The following is a 21724-nucleotide window of genomic DNA, read 5'->3' on the forward strand; positions in this document are numbered from 1 at the left end:
TTACTTTTGGTCAAAACTCGAACACCAAATCAGAACTTTCAAATATTCAGGAGTGTTCCCATGATCATTACAAATGCATACTTTGACATTCGCCTTTAATGCGTCAATAAAACAGCACCTACCCTTTGGGGTAGCACCGCTTTGGGTGAGGTACCCGCTTTATAGTACCCTCCTCTACCCTCTCACTTCTTATAAAATATTTTTTTTGACATCCTTGAACCCTTTCGACACGTCCAAAATTAAAATATATCTAAGAATATCCGTCTCAACCCAAGTAAACGCGATAAACACGGTGCTCAGTTTCGACAGTCCGCCATATTTGATCTACCCTCTCCCTCCCCACAAAATATTTTTTCTTACACCGTTACACCCTCCTAAACTGTCCTAAATCAAAATATTCACGGAAATATACGTCTTGATTTATATAAACGCCATAAACCTACTGACACAACTATTAACCGTCGCCATATTTGATTTACCCTCTAACTCGTTATAAAATATTTTTTTTTCACATCTTTGCACCCTTCCAACACTTCCTGAATTGAAATATCCCAAAAAATATCCGTTCAAACTTTAATAAACGCCAGAAACACGGTGCTAAAAATTTTCACGGCCCGCCATATTAGATTTGCTCTTTCTCTCCTTACAAAAAATTTTTTTTAATCTTTTAGACCCTTTCGACTCGTCCTAAATTCTAATATCCCTAATAATGTTCATCCTAATATGAATGAAAGCGATACAGTGACCCAAGTTTCAATCGTTCGCCAAATTCAATTTACCCTTCAGTTCCTCATTCACTCCTTATAAACATTTTTTTTTTTTGACATTCTCGGACCCTTTCAAATTGTTCCAAACTCAAATATCCGTCCCAATTTCAATTAAAGCGATCAAAGAAGTGACCCACGTTTCCTCGATTCACCTTATTTGATTTACTCTCTCACTCCTCACAAAATGTTTTTTTTTTTACTTTTTCAGGCCCTCTTAACTTCTCCCAAATCGAAAAGTTCCCGGATGAGTCCGACCCAATTCAAATATATGCCGTTAACGTAGTGGTTCATGTTCAACTATCCACCATAATTGATAAATCGTCTCACTCCTCCCAAAATGTTTTTTTTTAACTTCCTTGGACCCTCCCGACTTGTCCCAAATTATAATTTTCCGGAAAATGTCCGTCCTAATTAAAATATATGTCGGAACATAATGACCCGATTTAACCGCCCGCCATATTTAATTTACCTTCTCACTCCTCCTAAAATATTTTTTTAGGAGGAGTAAAATGGTCCAAATACGTTAGATCATTTTAACTCGTCCCTAATTTAAATATCCTCAGGGATATCCCCCAATTTAAACAAACTCGAAGTTCGAAACTAGTACGGTATTTTTTGGTTCTAAAATTTTCTACGTTTTTTTTTTTTTTTTATTATTTGTCATTATTTTTTGTTTATTAATTTCATTATACATATCATTCAAAGTTCTAAAAAATTTGAGCCCCGGGGCACCTTGCTTCCGTTTCGGCCCTGACTTTCTTACACGGCTGCTGATTAGTTTGGCTGCTAGTTTCAGCTGCATAATCTATCGGTCCGAATCGGTTCAAATTTTCAAGAAATCTAAGTTTAGTGAAGCCCTTTCGAATGGCACCAACCGCGATGAAATCGGTTCAACTGTTCAAAAGTTATAAAAGGGTCACACACACGCGCGCGCACACACACACACACACACACACACACATACACACACGGCCATCATCGCGAAAACATTCAGGGAAGTTTCCTAGGACCTCAAAACGTCAAGATCTGATAAGAACTCGATTTTCGAAAAACGGAGTGAAACCAATAACTTCCCGATTTTTGAAAATTTTCAATTTTCTTAGCGGGAAGTTAAAAATTATTGTTAATGAAATTTTGTAGATGCTTCAATAAAGTACAATGAAAAAAAGTTTGGAAAATCCAAATGTGCATGCCTTAAGCGCTCGTGTTATTTGTAACTTTTTCAAATTCCTGCGTTTTCACTAACTCTGTTTATATATTTTTTTTTATATATAGTAGCCTAAAATGTAAATTTTTTAGGATCGACAGTACACATTTTATTATTTTACAATCAAATTAATAATAATAGAGGTGTGGTATTTCAATCAGTTTGTCACAATGAATTTGCGGACATATTGAAATAAAATTTAAAAGAATTAGTTTTGTTTTTTTAAAGTATAGTGATTACAAAAAGAGTGTTACAAGAATTTTACAAAAATTTTTCTGAAAAATTCATTTTTTATCTAAATTGTGGGTTGGACCAGCCGTTTATTGTTAAAAAAAATGACCATTGATGTTTTCTTTTATTGTGGCATGAAGGCCGACTTTGACTTAAACCACTATTTTATTATTTATTTAAATAAAACTCTGACGGAACCCAGTTTTTTCATTTTTAGGCGAGAGTAGACCGTACCTAGGCTTGCGCTTAAGGCATGCAAAATAAGTAAAATGGTTGACTCTAAAGGCTATCCCAACTTTCCGCTTATTCCATATCTAAGCGCTAATAATTGCACTTATTACGTTTTTGAGTTCTTCGATCTCAAAAATATAATTTCCGTGTCATTTCGAGCTCTTCGAGCTCAGAGATAACTTTTCTACTCTTTTGAGCTCTTCGAATTCATGCGTCTGATGAAAGTTTCATATAACACTATTTTTTGAATTTTCAAATCGCAATAACTTTTGAATTAATCAACCGATTTTCACGCGGTTAGTGGCAATCGACGGAGTATTTACTTCATGAAAAATCTTGAAGTTTGGATTGATCGAACTAGGAATTTCAGAGTAATTACGAAATAAACATTTTTTTCGGCTTCTTTCGTTCACGATATCTCTCGAACAAATGAACCGATTTTGACCGGCCAAAACTACATTTGAAAAATTTTTTTTTGTGGTTTTTTTGAGATTTTTTTCAATGTACCGGCCTAAATCAGTCTAAATTATATTCAAAATCTAACACACACACACACACATATATATATATATATATATACAGGGTGTCTCAGAAGTCGTGAGCCACCGGACAGGGTGTGGTAGAAAATTGGATTCTGAATAGAAAAGTCCTTTACCATTTTTCGATCAGACCCATAGAAAAATTACTATAAATTTATGAAAATAGACCAATGAGGAGCGCGGTTTAGCGGCAGAACGGTAGGCGCAAGAGCGAGCGAGTGGAAGCGCGACAGGCAATGAGTGCGCGCTCGCTTGCACACGTGTGATATCATTGCTCAGTTCTAGCGGGATGCCCGCATGCAATAATAATGATCAATGATACTCCTGTAAATAAAAAAAAATTAATATTAGAAAAATCATCCCATAGACAGCCCCATAAAATAAAAAATGTGCGATTTTTTGATAATTAAAACTCAAATTTTCGGTGTCACCGAAAAATGAAAAAAAAAAAGCCAACAGTCATATTCAATGATACCCCTGTAATTAAAAAAAAAAAAAAAAGAAAAGTTATAAAAGTACCCCATACACTCTGAGATACAGCCCCATAAAGCCAAAAATTTGCGATTATTTAATGATGAAATTCAAATGATCAGTGTGCACTTGAAGTTAAAAAAAAAGCAATAAAAATAATCAGTGACACTACTGTAGACCAAAAAAATTGAAAAAAAATAAAAAACTACCCCATAGACAGGGAGATACAGCCCCGTAAAGCCGAAAATTCGCGATTATTTAATAATGAAATTCAAATGATCAGAGTGCACTTGAAGTGAAAAAAAAGCAATAAAAATAATCAGTGACACTACAGTAGGTGAAGAAAATTTTTAAAAATAAAAAACTACCCCATAGACAGGGAGATACAGTCCCATAAAGCCAAAAATTGTGCGATATTTCAATAATTAAAATAGAAATTTTCGACGACTACTCAAAATTTCAAATAAAAATCTAGGACTAATAGTTAACTATACCCATAACAATCAGAAAAAAATTAAAAATTACAAAAACCACCCCATAGACACTAAGATACAGCCTAATAAAGCCGAGTATTTCGGGATTATTTAACATAAAAATTAAAATATTCACAGTGCATTCGAAATAGAAAAAAAATACCAATCAAAATTATCAGTGGTACTTTTGACCATCAGACAAATTTAAAAAATTGTAAAAACACCCCATAGATACCGAAATATGACTTGATAACGCACAAAAATCGGGATTGTTTAGAAATTAAAATTCAAATTATTGGTGCCCATTGAAAATCAACAAAAGAAACCTTTTGTACTTATCGATTAAACTCCTGTGTATCGAAAAAAATTATTATTTAAAAAACCACCCCGCAAACTCCGAATTATGATCCCATTAAGCTGAAAATTTCTGATTTTTAGTAATTAAAATGCTACTTCTCGGTGTCCGTTGAAAATAAATGAAAAGTATGAAAACTCATTTTCAGATATACTCTTGTAAGCAAAAAAATAAGATTTGAAAAAAACACCATACACTCGCGATTTGTCGATTTTTATTTGACGTCAATTGAAATTCTCGGTGTCCACTTAAAATAACAGAATTACAATAATCTTCCTATCTAATGTAACCTCGGTCATACACAGATATCAAAATTATGGAATCCACCCTATAAACACCGAGATACACCCCCATAAACTGGCGATAAGTCGATGTTTAATTTACTTTCAATGAAATTCTCGGTGTCCACTGAAAATAACAAAAAGAAAATAATCCTTCTATTCAATTTAACGTCAGTCATACATAAAAATATCAAAATTATGGAGTCCACCCCATAGACACTGAGATGCGCCCCCATAAAGCCGCGATTTGTCAATTTTTCATTTATTTAATTTGAAATTTTCGGTATCCACTGAAAATAAGCCAAAGAAAACTATCCCACTTTCCAGTTCAATCTTCGTCATGAATTAAAAAAAGAAAATTTCGGAATCCACCCTATAAACATCAGGAGACAACCCTATAAAGCCGCGATTTTTCGATTTTCCATTGATTTAAATGGAAATTCTCGGTGTCCACTGAAAATAACTTAAAAAAATTATCGTACTTTCCAATGTAACCTTTGTAAAGAATTGAAAAATCAAAATTTAAGAATCCACCTCATAGACACTGAGATACACCCCCATAAAGCTGCGATTTCTCCATTATTTGTGAAGTTAAGTTGAAATTCTCGGTGTCAACTCGGAATAACTCAAAGAAAATTATCTTTCTTTCCAGTTTAACCTTTTTTATGAATTAAAAATCAAAATTTTGGAATCCACCCCATAAACACCGAGAGGCAACCCCACAATGCCACAATTGTTCGATTTTTTATTGATTTAAATTGAAATTCTCGGTGTCTACTCAAAATAAGTAAAAGAAAATTATTGTACTTTTTAATGTTATCTCTGTTATAAAATAATAAATCAAAATTCAAGAATTCACCCCATAGACCCCAAGATACGCCTCCATAAAGCCGCGATTTATCGATTTTTTGTGGATTGATATCGAAATTTTCGGTGTCATATGAAAATTTGAATTTTAATTATTGAAAAATCGCGAATTGTTGGCTTTATTTGGATGTTTGTTAGTGTCTATGCGGTGGATTTTCAAGAGTTAAGTTTTTTTATGTTTTTAAGGGTGTAATTTAAAAGTACAGTAGGTTTCTCTTGTTGTTGTTAAATGGACACCAAGAATTTCAATTTCAATTACTAACAAATCACAAATTAGCGGATTTATGGGGTCCTATCTCGCCGTTAATGGGGTGTTTTTTTCAAATCTTATTTTTTTTTTGCTTACAAGAGTATATCTGAAAATGAGTTTTCATACTTTTCATTTATTTTCAACGGACACCGAGAAGTAGCATTTTAATTACTAAAAATCAGAAATTTTCAGCTTAATGAGATCATAATTCGGAGTTTGCGGGGTGGTTTTTAAATAATAATTTTTTCGATACACAGGAGTTTAATCGATAAGTACAAAAGGTTTCTTTTGTTGATTTTCAATGGGCACCAATAATTTGAATTTTAATTTCTAAGCAATCCCGATTTTTGTGCGTTATCAAGTCATATTTCGGTATCTATGGGGTGTTTTTACAATTTTTTAAATTTGTCTGATGGTCAAAAGTACCACTGATAATTTTGATTGGTATTTTTTTCTATTTCGAATGCACTGTGAATATTTTAATTTTTATGTTAAATAATCCCGAAATACTCGGCTTTATTAGGCTGTATCTTAGTGTCTATGGGGTGGTTTTTGTAATTTTTAATTTTTTTCTGATTGTTATGGGTATAGTTAACTATTAGTCCTAGATTTTTATTTGAAATTTTGAGTAGTCGTCGAAAATTTCTATTTTAATTATTGAAATATCGCACAATTTTTGGCTTTATGGGACTGTATCTCCTGTCTATGGGGTAGTTTTTATTTTTAAAAATTTTCTTCACCTACTGTAGTGTCACTGATTATTTTTATTGCTTTTTTTTTTTCACTTCAAGTGCACTCTGATCATTTGAATTTCATTATTAAATAATCGCGAATTTTCGGCTTTACGGGGCTGTATCTCCCTGTCTATGGGGTAGTTTTTATTTTTTCAATTTTTTTGGTCTACAGTAGTGTCACTGATTATTTTTATTGCTTTTTTTTTAACTTCAAGTGCACACTGATCATTTGAATTTCATCATTAAATAATCGCAAATTTTTGGCTTTATGGGGCTGTATCTCAGAGTGTATGGGGTACTTTTATAACTTTTCTTTTTTTTTTAATTACAGGGGTATCATTGAATATGACTGTTGGCTTTTTTTTTTTTCATTTTTCGGTGACACCGAAAATTTGAGTTTTAATTATCAAAAAATCGCACATTTTTTATTTTATGGGGCTGTCTATGGGATGATTTTTCTAATATTAATTTTTTTATTTACAGGAGTATCATTGATCATTATTATTGCATGCGGGCATCCCGCTAGAACTGAGCAATGATATCACACGTGTGCAAGCGAGCGCGCACTCATTGCCTGTCGCGCTTCCACTCGCTCGCTCTTGCGCCTACCGTTCTGCCGCTAAACCGCGCTCCTCATTGGTCTATTTTCATAAATTTGTAGTAATTTTTCTATGGGTCTGATCGAAAAATGGTAAAGGACTTTTCTATTCAGAATCCAATTTTCTACCACACCCTGTCCGGTGGCTCACGACTTCTGAGACACCCTGTATATATATATATATATATATATATATATATATATATATATATATATATATATATATATATATATAAACCATATATAATAGCTAAATTTGTCATTAAAGACAAATTTTTGGGAACTGGGGGAAATAAAGGATAAAGGGGGAAGGGGAGGACCTTTACTCAGTAGGAATTTTCGGTAACTGAAAAAGTAATTCGGACAGCCCAGACCGGGAATCGAACCCGGATCGTTTGGTTACGCGCCAAAGGCTCTATAATTTGTTATACATTTATTATATAAATAAAACACATAAAACATATTAAAATGACCAACAAGTTTCATTTAATAACTTAATACCAACTTAACCGTCTACAATACGACCAGTGTTAATTGTTGACAAAAATAAATTAGAGTTTACAGGTTAAAAATCACAAATCAAAATTTGTAAAAAAAAAAAATTTTTTGTAGGTGATACGAAGTTCACCGGGTCAGCTAGTATATATATATATATATACATAGTGGGAATAGTCAGAGAAGCTCTCTGTGACCTTTAAACGTCAAGATCCGATGAAAACTCGATTTTTGCAAAACGGGGTTAAACTAAAACTTCCCGATTTCCGAATCTTCGATTTTCTTAGCTGGAAGTTAAAAATACTATGTTTTTCTAAAAACCCACGAGATAGAAAAAAAAGTTCCATTCGGCAGTCGAAATGAAAGTAGATTTCCTATCTTGAGAATAGTTCCCATTTTTTTTCTCTTTTTGCGCCCGCCGAGAAACACCATATCATCTTCGTCGCACATACCACAGCAAAGTGATAACAGATTCACAAATTTTTCTTGAACAAACAAAATCTTCGGAAAAATAAATGCTCTGCTAGTAAATAGATGATTAAATAGTCTATTGAACAGCATAGCTTCATTTAATACAATTTTTCTTTCTTTAGGAAAAGTTTATAAACCGGTAATAGCTAAGTCCGCTATTTGATTTGTGTTATTTTGAGCTCTCGGAGCTTAAAGAGTTAGCTGTTCTATGCTTTTGAGCTCTCCGAACTCATTATTATTATTAATGGTAAAAAAATATCAAGCCCAGATTAACTGAAAGTAATTTTTCGTTATGGTCTAAGCAATTCAGGAAAAAGCGTTTAATTAACGATTGAATCAGGGAAGTGATTATCGTATGAGTTTAAAAATAACAATTTATTACTAAATTATTGATACTTACTTAATTGAAGCTTAATTATTTAGGCTCAATTTTGTAGACATGACACAGTTATTGGCCCTCAAATTCTCACCTACTACAAAGGAGATTAGTGGTTAGTTGACATCTCCATAAAATGTTTAAATATTTATATTTATTATGATCGTTTATAATATACTATTTTATTATTTTGTATAATCAAAATGGTAAATTAACATTCAACCTTTTAGAGTCTGACCTTGAAATCCCACTCTTGGGTCTAATTACGGGTTTGCGCTTTCCCCACTACTCTCACTCGCAGACGTTTCAAGATCCTCTGACTCTTAAAGGTTAATATTTTTTTTGAATGAACAAAATATCATATTTATCGTTCAAAAATGATTTTTTCAAATACAAAAATAATTGTGAAAAAAAAATCTCTCCTTTGTAAATATTGAAGCGGTTATTGGTGCAATAGTTTATGTTTCCAGTTAAATTATAATTGTCATTTATGACATACAAGCACATACTTCATTTGTTTTTTTCCGGGGTTAAAAAAAAACAACCAAGTAAGCAATTTATGATAAAAAAAAAAAAAAAATAATAAAGAAGAATAATTTTAAATGGTGGAGGACATCCGCTTATTTACATGAATGTTTTTATAACATTTAATTGCACAATTTTTATTATTTACGTTTTATCAAAAATACAAATTTTTATTGATAACAAAATTTAATGTGTTTTTTAATAAATGATTTGAACTTATTTGAACTTAATTATAAATAGTAAAACAGATAAAAAACCATTTTCAAATATGAGTGTTAGAACTAAGGCCCTCTACCTTGGAATAATATTGTTTGTTTAATTTTATTAACTTCCCGCTAAGGAAATTGAAAATTTTCAAAAATCGGGAAACTATTGGTTTTACCCCGTTTTTCGAAAATTGAGTTTTCATCAGATCTCGACGTTTCGAGGTCCTAGGAAGCTCCCCTGACTATTCCCGCGATGGTGTCTGTGTAAACCACTCATAACTTTTGAACGGCCTGAAATATGGTTTTTTTGAAATAACTTTGAAACGGCTTTACCGATCGATTCTAAAAACTATTCAGCTCTTAATATCAAAAAACGACGTTGATCGCTGCCAAGCCGGTCAAAATCGATTGATTTGGTCGTGAGTTACCGTTGACGAAAAAAAATCGAAGAAAAGTGATTTTTTCGAATTACACCGGAATTTCCGGTTCGATCAATTTTTGTTCAAAAGTACATCCTAGAATTTGAGAAATTGTGTGGAATGCTTTCAACCGCGTGAAAATCGGTCGATTTTTTCGTGAGTTATTGTTGTCGAAAGAAAATAGAAAAAAGTATTTCCTCTGTCCTCCGGCCGGAAAGTGGCAACTTTCTGGCCACTGTGCTAAACGAAGTTGCTACATTCCGGCTACGTCGAGCAGAAAAATAGTATACACACCTTGACACGCTGAGTCGTGTGCGCACACGACTCAGTTGTGTTCTGCACCAGAGTCAGTCGAGTGCGCACACGACTCAGTCTGGTGTAAGCTAATTTTTCTTCCATTTTTTTTGCAAACGACTGAATCTGGCGTAGAACACAAACCAGTCGGGTTCCAATCTTTCTGTGTACGATTACTTCTTTGATTAAAAAAAATTCGTTACTTACGAATAATAAATAATGAAATTACAAAATATGATTTTTAAATTTAGGTGAATTAGTAGGCCTAATTCTCTTTAATCGGAAAAAATGTTATATCTATTCGTTAAATAGTTTATATTATTAATTAAATCATTTAAATGTAAAGAAAATTTTGCCTAATAGAATACCGGAGCTTTAGTATCGACAACAATTCTGCTTCTAGTATTCTTCTTTGCCCCCTATAAAGCCATGTAGCTTCTTTATTTTTATGAAGTAATTACATATAGTCTAATAATTGGAATGGTTCTTTATATATATTCAGATCATTGATAGTATATTACATACCTAGGGATGTAAAGTAAGAAATGTTTCAGATCACATGTAATTGTTTGCCGAGGCGAAACCGAGGTCAACAAACATGTGATCTGAGACTTTTCTTATTATACTGGCCTAGGTATGTAATATATTATTCAGTGTCAATTATTAATATTGTGAAAAATAAATACAATAAAACCTAGAGCTGAATTTCACTAAGAAAATAAAAGAATTGTACATTGAGTTTAAAGCAGAGGCTTCTCAAAATGTACTATTGTTGTTAATATTATAATAAAATTAAAAGTAGTAAACAAGTACGATTTTGGAATAAAATTAGACTATCTTCGCGACACATGCAAAATTCATAGAAATTTTTATCATAATTTTTTAATGAAATTTCACAAAATTATCGGATTTTTTAAATTTTCAGTATGATTTAGTTAGTTATGAATAATATTTACTACTTTATTTGAATGCATCGTCGTCCCATTGAAAATTTATTATTATTTTTTTTTTCAATAATTTCAATCTTTAAATCTCACTGATGCAACTACAATTTGTTATTATATCTGTGAATAATTTTTTACTGATTAATAGTAAGCAAAATTAATGATATTAAAAATTAGCAGACTTCATCTGTTAATTCTTATCCTTATACATTTAGTTATTGCAAGTCGAAAATTAAGATTTATTTGCACATGATAATCTCTATTTGCATTTATAACAAATTTGCATGTACTTAAGAAATTTCTCCGTCAATGTATTCAATTTATCGATTTGAAATTGAAAAGAAATTATTGTACGTCTGCTATTATCACAACCATAAAAATTACCAAATATATTAAATTGTTTATATAAACGAATATAAAAAAATTACCGTTTTTCAGAATTTAGATGTTATTTCAATAGTTTTATTACGAATGTATTAAAATTAAACTCATTTAATTAAAATTTTTTGATTACTTATTGACTGGTATTTTATTTTTTATTTAATGGGTAAATTTTCAATATTTGTAATTAAAGTTAACATCTATCACCATATACTAGCACACTGAGAGCTTACTTACAGACATAGAAATTTCGGTTAGTGACACAACTCAATGCGTGGAAATCAGGAATGAACAGAATTTGGATAATCCGTGTCTATTTTGCTTCATATATATATATATGTACGTCGGCTCAAATAGCAAAATTCCCTATTCTTGAATTGCCAGATTAAAAGTATTAAATTGTCAAATGTGAGTGTTTTGTTTAAATAATCAGTAGTCCGAATGTTTAAATAGTTAAAATGTCGAGTATGCAAATTGAAATTTGATGTTTGGATATGTATATATATTTGTGATTATCAATTCTGAAGCTCAGTTACTTATTTTTCAACATTGCGTTAAGTGCTCAGCTAATGTATTTACAGTACTATCTGGTTATAAGTTATATTTCTTTCTCTCTTTTACTCACATGGAAAATTTCATATATAGATATACTGTCTTAAGAGTGAGTAGATCATCCGATGTAACTTATAACCAGGTTGTACTGTAGTTCATTTGTGTAGCCGGAAAAGTGATGAAAGCAATACGTATAAAGAAATATTTCTGATATTTCTGTCAGCGACTTGTTATCAGTTGCTCTTATTCTAGATATAATGCGGAATTTTTTAAATTTGTCAACACTAAAATTGAGTAAAAGTAAATAATAATATTTATAATCTTCTGGACATGATATGTTATGTAATAAATAATAAAAATTTATGAATTAATATAAATATAAACAAATATATGAGAAATTATTGATTAAAAAAGGATAAATTAACAAAAAAATTAAACAAATTACAAAAATGTACGAAAAATAAAAGATAAGTCAGAGTAATTTACATTTCACTCAATTATTTATTTAAAGATTGACTAAACATAAAATTTTCAACATGCTCTTTTCATGTGAAGATTTGTAATAGATTTTTTTAAAACAATTTTTTTTAAAGATTTATTAAGATGTGGAAAAATGTATGTAGAGCTGTACTATACCCGTTGTCATTTTTAAATATTAGTTATAAAATTATTTTATTTTTCTAATTGTAAGAATTTTATTGCAAATATTGTTAATTTTTAATTTTTATTTTGTATTATTTTTTAAAGCAGTCAAAACTTGATGTTCCAGATAGCATAAATGAATTCAGGTCAGAAGTGAAAGTTTTTATACATCAGATATTTTCAAATGTTAACTCATTTTAACTCGTATCACAGTATACTTCAGTGTTTCGAATAGTTTGTGGAAATATGTTAACTAGAAATATGTTTTTAAAAAGAGTTGCTTCAATTACACAAGTAAAAAATTATGGAGGAATAACATATCGAAATAAAAAGCATATAACTTTGCGCGAAAAAAATAATGTAGTTGTCAAGTTCTGTGAATTTAATCAAAATAATTTTCGATATTTTACAACTAATGTAGTGGGCAATGCCAATCAAAGACCAGATTGGAACAGAGCAGTTTCAGAAGCTGAAAAAATTGTTGGATATCCTACTTCTTTTCTTAATTTGAGATGGTTATTAAGTGATGAAATAGCTAACGTTGCTCTACACCTTAGGAAGTTAGTCGGGTCAAATCATCCATTACTTAAAACAGCCAAGTTTGTGTCAAATAATATACGAAATCATTGATATTATTCTGTGAATAATTAATATGTAAAAATTTATTTACAGGAGTTTAATCTATAATGGAAAAAACAATATGCAAGCATGGGGTCTAATAGTGTTACTAATTTCGAAAGCAGCTGGTCATCATAACGTGAATGCTATGGAAGAAGATAAAGCTGCCGGGGTTTTGCATAACCAACGAGCACTTGCAGAAGTTACCGAAATGATAAGGACAAGTCATTTAGTTCATAAAGGATTAGTTAACATTGAACCAGGAGTCTATCCTGAACCTTCTGAATTGACTGACGTGACATTTGGTAATAAGATCGCACTTCTAAGTGGAGATTATTTGCTTGGTAACAGTAGTGCTGAATTAGCTACGCTTCGAAACCAAGAAGTATGCTATTTATTAATTTTTTCTACTTACAGTCCGCTTCATAAATAATTCATTTTTTTTATTTACAGCTGGTAGAACTAATGTCAAGTGCGGTTCGTGATTTGGCTGAAGCTGAGTTTATTGGAAGAAGAGATAAACAAAATAATCCATTACCTCCTATACCACCAGAAAACCGTGAAGGATATGCCATTAGAGAATGGACTTTGCAAAATGTACTTAGCGCTGGTGCGTTACTTGGTAAATCATGTCAAGGAACTTTAAAATTAGCAGGACATAATAAAGATATTCAATCGCACGGTTACCGATTTGGTAAACACTTGGCACTTGCTTGGCAGGTAATTAGTCGTACTTTGTATCATTAAATATAAATCATAATTAATGGTATCAGTCGTAAGTATTTAATTTAATAGTATATTAACCAAACAAGAAAATTGTATTTTACATAAAATTTTTTTTTTAATTTCTGAGTAATATTATTAAGAAATACGAGCACTCTGCAGTTACTATGCGACTGCTGAGATATACGGATTATGAATGAGAAAACTTTGGCTTAATGACTTTTTGACATTTCTAATCACACCATACTATGTTTAAGTACTTTTGGAATAGATCTGAAAGAGAATAGTGCTGTGACACTACCAATAACAAATAATTGGATGGACAAATGTGACAGAACAAATTTATAGAACTAACAAACTAATCAAAACTACTTCAAAAACGTAACATAAAAAATTGACCATCACTAGAAAAATATAAAACCGTGAAAAAGCACAAATTCTTCCAATTTTTTTTAAATACCACAACAGTTTATCGAATTTTTAAACTAATAAAAAAAGCTGGTCTCTAAGTATCAATTTGTTCAGAAGTAATCATTATTACATACAGAGGGGACTATTAATGCCTGGGTTAAAAATTCCATCCCTATTAACTATTTTTAAGGCAGGCATTAATGCTCACGTCTGTACAAAATAAGGCGACATCAGGATGTCCACGTAAAATATTTTTCGAAACGTTTTTTTTTTTTTTTTTTTTTTTTTTTTTTTTTCAAAATAGTAACATGAAATGATTTTAGAAAGTATAAGATAGTTTAATTTAAGTGTTTTCTCGGTGTACATTTACTTATATTATTGTATAAGTGCAATATGGTTGTGATAGAGATATTTGGAGATCATAAAATTGCGTAACCTTGATGAGTCGGGTGTAAATCCCTTCGCGCTATGAGGCGTGCTAAATCATAAATATGCTGAAGACAAATTTTTTCTTATTCTTCTAATATAGATTATAATGAATAATAATTGTTATAACTATATACTAGCAGTTATTTGATAGACTTGCACGAGATTACGTTTACAAAGCAATTCTGAAACAATTCCCTGTTTAAAAATATTCATTGAAAAAAATTAAAAAAATTCGCTTTATGCAAATTATATATCTATAGATATATACTTAGAAATTGAAATTATTGAAAAAAAAAAAATCAAATTTCATGACAGTGAATTTATTTCAATGAATATTTTTAACAGGGTTCTGAATAAATTTGATAAATGCACATTTAGTGAAAAATTCTTAAAGTTCAAAATTTTTTTTTCATTGGTCAGCTTAAAATATTCAAAAGCATTATTTTTCGTCCCTTTGCTATGTTAATTACGTCGTATACCTGCAGGTTCACGATTTTATAAAAACTAATGAAAAAAATACAATTTTACTAAACGCGTGAAAAAAGTAACTATAAATATGTTATTTACATTAAGTATATCCTCTTTTATAAGTTATTATTTTCCAGAATAAATATAAATTTTAACACAGATACGATTTTACAAAGTAAAAATAATTTTTATTTGCGACTTCATGTATCGAATTTGATGATATTTAAAACTTAAAATAAAGTTTTTATTTTTATTTTTAGGCGTGTTTAGATTTGAGCCCCTTTATTGGTAAAGATCGTTCGACAGTGTTTAATTTATGTTCCGCTCCAGTTATGTTTCATATTGAACATGATCCGTCTATTCTCATCGAAGTAGACAAAGGATTGGAATCCGTTCACAATGTGGATTATGTCAAAGTAGAGAGAAATTTGAATTATTTTATTGTAACATCTTTGAAAATAGACTGCTTGAATTTTTTGTTTTGTATTTTAGGTATTTGATATAGTAAAAAAAGGTCCAGGGATTGAATTAACGAAACAGCTTCAAAAAAATCATTCTCAAAAAGCAATGGAAATGCTAAGTGTATTTCAAGATAGTGATGCAAGAACAGCCTTGTCAAATATTATTGCTGCGATGGAAGATTTTTAATAAGTAATATATTGGGTTGTGTACAGTAAAATTTCAACTGATAATGATAATAATAATAATAATAATAATTATTATTATTATTATTATTATTATTATTATTGTTATTACTATATTGTCAAAAGAGTATATGAAACTCAGTCTGTATGCCAAAAGTAATATACACTTAAATTTGTAAATATATAGAAAGTGAAATGAAAAAGAGAGGAAAAAAAGAAGATATTTTCTAAGACTTGAGTACTCAGTGGGTTTTTGGAAAGTTATAAGTTGTGAAAGCATTTTAGTGTTTTAGCGGAGACTTTCTTATTTCTTAGATTTTTCCGTCTTTCGTATCATTTGACTTTTATTGTTTTCAGGGCTCCGTGTCTTTATTTATCCATAACAATTTCCGGAGACAAGAATTTCTCGTCAAATATTTCTCTGACAAAAATTTATCGCATTCAAAAATTTCTCGATCAAAAAAATTCTCAAAGAGCAAAAAGTTTGTTTTTTATAAAATATATTAAGCTCTGGGAATTCATAAACAACTTGAAAACAATACTAAATTTTATATACTGGATGTATATATAAAAATTTCATATATATTATCAAAAAAAAAAACTTATTGATAAATATCTAATGAGTAATTATAATATTAAAAAATTGTAAATTATGATTGTTAACAAATTATTTTGACAAAAACATTAATATATTTATTTGAAATACTGAAATAAATTTTATACCGTAACGAACTTAGTTATTTCTTGGCAATTTCCATGTGATTTTGAAATTACCATTTATTTTGCTTATTGTCTTATTGTCTCATCAGATACCTTTTGGATGCTGAAATCTTTTTGTGCTGGATCAAATCTTTCGTTTTAATTACAAAGCCTGTTTTTCAAGTCTTTCTCATTTTGATTCATTAACATAGGAAAAAATTTTCGTTTACATATAATAATCCTTATATAAAATTGAGATGAAATGTATGTGGCATCGAACTATTCGTAACGTGATTGGTCGAATATATCATAAGCATGAAAGTATATGCAAACTCTATATTCAGGCGCGTGCAAATTTGAATTCTAGTTTACTCTTTATTTTTTAACAGTAAAAATTTTTAAAACATACTAAAAATGTTATTCGGGTTAAAGAAAACAAAATATTGTAAAAGTTTGAGCCCTTAATATTAATATTCAGAGGTCTATCATGGCATTGTTGACTTCTTTTCAAAACCGATTTTTTTTTATAGCTTTGGAACCATTGAGCGGAAAAATTTAAACTACATACATTTTTGCAGGAAATTGAGTATTCTACAAAAAAATGTTCAATCGCAAATTTTCGTCGGACAAATAGTTTTTATATTTAATGTGTCCTTGAACATTGACCTGTTATATTAGGTAACAAAAAACGATGACTATTTTTGAAAGAAATCGAATTCTCTGGAAGATATGGTCTCGTTCTATTTTTTTGCTTATAAGCAATTGAATATATTCTATTAATTTTTTATCTTCTTGTTGAGTGAAATTTATCCAAAAGTCAACATTTTTTTTGTGTGACGCATGGGTCTCTTCGGTAAACAAGTAGAGAATAAGTCCGTAAAGAGTCACAACGGAATTTTCGTAGCACATACAACCTTGAATTTATCAAGAGCCCTGATTGTGAATTTAAAACCTGAATTAAGTATAAAACTTAATAAATACAAAAGTAAACATACAAACAGAGGAATCTAACCTATTAAAAAACTTGAGAAAATAACCATTATTTATAAAAAAATCGCTGTCTGATAAATTATTGATCACGTTAAATTGATTATATATTACTGAAAGTTTAGTTGAAGTATTAAAATCAAATTATATAATTCAAAAAAATTAAATTAACACCATTCTCAAGAATTTATCGTCTGCAGATTTAGATAACCAGGTCATCATTAATTTGAAAAAACACTTTACCAATAAAGGTTGGAAAATTGTTGAGTAAACTTATGACACAAAAAAAAATTAAACGAGTAAGAATGTCCTTTATGTGAGAACAATTTAGATACGACAGTTTATGACGTTTGTAAAGTTAAAAAAAGCATTGGTTGTGATTATTATTGTGACTGGTACCACTTTGAACGTACGGGATTAATGCACTGCCCAAGAAAAACGTATTGAATGTGAAAAAAATGTGACAATCGTTGATGTGTTACAATGATATTGTGTTATAACATTATTAAATTAAAAGCTTTTACCTAGGTAAAAAAAACTTACGACTTTTAATTATTTTTTAAAAATAATAATTAATTTAAAATTAGTTGAAAGAATAAGAATAAATGTAAAAAAATTTATTTATTATATAAAAGTCTACTTTATTTTTATTTTTATTGTAAATAATAAAGTAACTATTATAAATTACAATTTATAATTGACCATATAACGTAGTACAATATCATTGATTAAAGTGATGATGGTAATCAGTGATTAATGATTATAGATTTAGTTTTTATAAATTTTTGAACGAACTATAATTTCACAAAGTCACTTGTAACAGTTTTACCTGTTCAGGTTAGCCCCTAATCAATTTTTTAAATAACTAAACAAAACTAACAACAATAAAAATTATCAGGGCGCCACCAGGATTATTAATCACGGTTCCTGGAACCGGTCCAGAGCTGAGAAAACTTATCTTAGGGTAGAGAGAGTGGAGGAAGGTGCTGTTGAATAATAAAATCTTAATTAACAATATATCGATATTTATTAACAATAAAAATTTAACAAACTTAACAAATTTAAGCACTCACTCACACACTTATAATCTAACGAAGCGGAGAACAATTGCGAAATAAACGATATTTACAACGAACCTTCCAACGACGATACGATGACTAGACGGGCTTTTTTGAACGAACGGTCTCGCACACCTGCTTAAAACTAGATGGGCTTTTCTTAACGAACGGTCTCCCACACCTGACCTAAAACTAATGGGCTTTTTTGAACGAACGGTCTCCCACACCTGCTTAAAACTACTGGGCTTTTTCTAACGAACGGTCTCCCACACCTGACCTAAAACTAAGCTTAAAATTACAAGTCCACCGGACTACCAAAACGAACTAACTTTACACACTTTTAACTTAAAACTAAGTCCACAGGACTACCGCACTTAACACTATTAACACTCTCTATCACGCATAACCCATACAATTCTTCACACACATAACCCACACTTCGCTTAATTGATTTTACAATTTTAATTTAAAAAAAGGATTTTAATCTAATTACAATAATTTTCCAAATTATTCAATCATTAGTATTCGGCAAAAACAATAATTCCAATTTAACAATTAACTTCAATTAACCTTGAACTAATCTCTATAGAACCAGAGGCTTAATGCCTTGAATTAACTTAATCACAATATAAACCTTTACAATCACTTCAAAATTTTTAACACAAGTTTAATTAACTAATTCTAATTAAATTTTTACTGTGACGATTTTTGACTCGATTAACTGATTACTTGGACTTAATATCCACGCCGACAATTATCAAGTGTCATTAATTTGAATTTAATTCCTCCACGGACCTAATCCCCTTAATTTACTTAATTTATGCTTGTTAAAAATAATTTTATAGTATAATAATTTCAATAAAAATTCCTAATATAATTTTCTTAATAACTTTCCGATCGGTATTGTTTTTCAATAATAAATTCCTAATATAAAATTCTGAATAAGCAATTCTTAATAAAATAATCTTAATAATTTTCCAATCTATCTTGTTTACAACAATAACTTCTTCATAAAATTGTCTTAATATAAAATATTATCACTAGCGTTCTACTCGTCTTATAAATTATAATAATTCGACACGAGTCGAAATAGTCAAATTTATTTGTTAGAACATTCGCTAGTCAAGTCTTGCTTGACCTTGGGTATTGGAATTTATGCGACACAAAACTGACGCTTGACGAAAATTTCACGAATAAAAATCTTTCTACTTTTCTCAATGACAAAAGTTAATCAATTTTACTCAGTTAATTATTGAAAAATTAATTAAATAAATTTTCTTAGATGTTAGTTAATTGATTGAAAACTTTTAGATATTAAAAATTTCCCCCGCAAGGTCGATCGAGTGATCTCCGGGTATAAACCCCCATGAAAATCACTCAATCCAAAAACTAGCAAATGTTCCACGATTTATTTATTGAATAAAATTTTCGTCGATTAACGATCCAATTGATAAATAATTAGGAGAAGTAACTGGGCATTGGATAAACCGCGGTCCACTTCCTTCCCACAGAGCAATAATTGACACCTTGACGAACAAAACGATGATCTAACTCACTCGTTGAGGATGAAGTCCTAGTTGTAGTTGGCTTCCTTCGTCTCGTCACTACTCTCGGGAACGGTCCTTTTTGATTTCCGTGGCACTCAGTCTGGCGGTCACACTACTTCTCCCTGTTCCGCTGGTTCCGCTGCACGGCTCACCTATTTTAACCCAAACTCACCCCCTCCTATTCTCCCTTTAGGCCCGAAGATCGAGACGTGCCAGTGCTATGTCGAATAATTATCGATATTCGGTGACTTATCGATTAAGGGTAATTTTACCCTGTTACACACTACATAATAAAATAATGTCACTGTTAAATACTAACAAAATTGATGCTAAATGGTATGGAAAGTTGGGGATGGCTGGACATAAGGGCTATGAAGAAAATGCAAGGAAGATATGCCAAAATGGTGTTAGGAGCAGCGAGGAGCACCTCGATGTACATCTGGAGAGCGGAGCTAGGCTTAAAGAGTATAAAATATACCTGCAGGAAGAGAGTCATCAAGTACTGGGAAGATATACTAGCGATAAAAGAAGGTAGATGGCCGAAAGTATGTCTGATGAAGGAGATGAGATGTATTATCAATAACAGGCTCACCAAATGGGGATGTAAAGTGATCGAGAGACTACAGAATATGGAGACAGAGGAAGTTTGTTGTTGTATCTGGGAGGGAGGTAAATAGGAAGCAGTAGTAGCAAAACTGACAGAAGGTCTCAACAAATGATGGAAATGGGACCTTTCAGAATCAGGTGTTTTTGGATGAAATTTAAAAAATAATATTTTATTATTAGTTATTTATGAACTAATTTAAAAAATGAAAATTTGAATAGTAGCTATGGTATATTTGAAAAATAAAATTTCATAAATTTTGAGTGACTTTTAAGTGATTAGTTTTCATATTAAAATAATAAAAAAATTTTTAAATGAAAAAAATTCAGTTATTTGGTATTATTTGGTGTTATACCTTTCAATTAAATTATTTAAAATTAATTAATTAATTAATTACAAATATAATTAGTTATATACGGAATTAGAATCAAAATTTTAAAACTAAAAATTTTTTAAATTACTCCTTATAATATATATATATATATATATATATATATATATATATATATATATATATATATATATATATATATATATATATAATATATACTGTCGTTTGATGTAAACAGTCTTAAAGTATTATGGAAAATATGAGCTGTGTTATGTCCTGGCTGAACGATTTAAGCCAACAGGTGACAGCACCTGTGATATAGCGGGAACAGATATTCAAATCGTATATTTTAAATATTATCATTTAAAAATATACGATTTAACTAGAACTAAGAGTAAAACAACATGTTTGTTAAAGAATTTAAGTTAACTAAATTTTCGATAGTTCGTTGGGTTATTTAGAAAAAAAAACAAAAGATGTTGACAGAAAAGGGCATAGTATTGAATTTTCAAGAAACCCTAAAGTCTAAATAGCCCCAGGGCTGTTTTCTCGCCACAGGGCACTTGAAAATTTTGAGGAAAAGTCATAAAAGACACGTGTGGAAACTCAATGGGGTCTTGTTCTACAGAATATAAATAACGTAACCATAGGAATGCATAAACAATACATGTTACATAAATTTAGCTGAAAATATGTTATTTTATTTAATAAATAAACTAAAAGCCTTAAATAATATTAAATTTTGATATGTTAACAATTAAATTTCACTAGAGTTTAATAATTAAATAATCTTTTATTCTAATATAAATAAGTAAATAATAATTTAACATTGACCAATTATAATATAAGTACCAATTAGCAAACCCCTGATCAAACTAATTACGATTATTATTATT

General features: G+C 30.1%; 2 protein-coding genes across 14 annotated transcripts in view; one reads left to right on the forward strand and one right to left on the reverse strand.

Annotated features, from left to right (window-relative positions):
• LOC141527995 (E3 ubiquitin-protein ligase RNF25) overlaps positions 1 to 11492 on the reverse strand; it is a 46852-nt gene extending 35360 nt beyond the window's left edge. For 2 of the 5 annotated variants that reach the window (XM_074243817.1, XM_074243812.1), the window contains exon 1: positions 11163 to 11330. The gene's annotated coding sequence lies outside the window, so the exon portion shown is untranslated. Of the gene's footprint in view, positions 1 to 8370; positions 8444 to 11162; positions 11331 to 11352 lie in introns of those variants that run through there. The other 3 variants (XM_074243815.1, XM_074243813.1, XM_074243814.1) reach the window with 3 other exon arrangements.
• On the forward strand, positions 11410 to 16330 carry Pdss2 (Decaprenyl diphosphate synthase subunit 2). Of its 9 annotated transcripts, none has more exons than XM_074243808.1 (7): positions 11559 to 11580; positions 11920 to 11967; positions 12731 to 12908; positions 12982 to 13312; positions 13381 to 13647; positions 15219 to 15374; positions 15451 to 16330. In XM_074243808.1, exons 1-7 carry the CDS (start codon positions 11574 to 11576, stop codon positions 15604 to 15606), a joined length of 1143 nt encoding a protein of 380 aa, XP_074099909.1. In that variant the 5' UTR covers positions 11559 to 11573; the 3' UTR covers positions 15607 to 16330. The 9 variants fall into 9 exon arrangements, with proteins under 9 accessions (XP_074099906.1, XP_074099909.1, XP_074099911.1 ...); XM_074243807.1 differs by lacking the exons at positions 11559 to 11580; positions 11920 to 11967 and adding an exon at positions 12188 to 12353 and having other exon boundaries at positions 12437 to 12908; positions 15451 to 15609; positions 15960 to 16330; XM_074243805.1 differs by lacking the exons at positions 11559 to 11580; positions 11920 to 11967 and adding an exon at positions 11410 to 11523 and having other exon boundaries at positions 12437 to 12908.
• The last annotated feature ends 5394 nt before the right edge of the window (positions 16331 to 21724 follow it).

Source organism: Cotesia typhae, unplaced genomic scaffold, assembly GCF_013202065.1.
Source record: "Cotesia typhae breed Kobodo isofemale line unplaced genomic scaffold, CoteBio_Ctyphae contig_42, whole genome shotgun sequence".
In the NCBI taxonomy this organism is placed as follows: domain Eukaryota; kingdom Metazoa; phylum Arthropoda; class Insecta; order Hymenoptera; family Braconidae; genus Cotesia; species Cotesia typhae.

What these genes read in the sequence shown, in the direction of transcription:
- Pdss2 (XM_074243805.1), top strand. Translation starts at nt 12,556, where the DNA reads ATGTTAACTAGAAATATGTTTTTAAAAAGAGTTGCTTCAATTACACAA. An exon ending in CTACGCTTCGAAACCAAGAA is followed by an intron (nt 13,313 to 13,380) that starts GTATGCTATTTA and finishes TTTTATTTACAG; the next exon opens with CTGGTAGAACTAATGTCAAG. An exon ending in ACTTGGCACTTGCTTGGCAG is followed by an intron (nt 13,648 to 15,218) that starts GTAATTAGTCGT and finishes TTTTATTTTTAG; the next exon opens with GCGTGTTTAGATTTGAGCCC.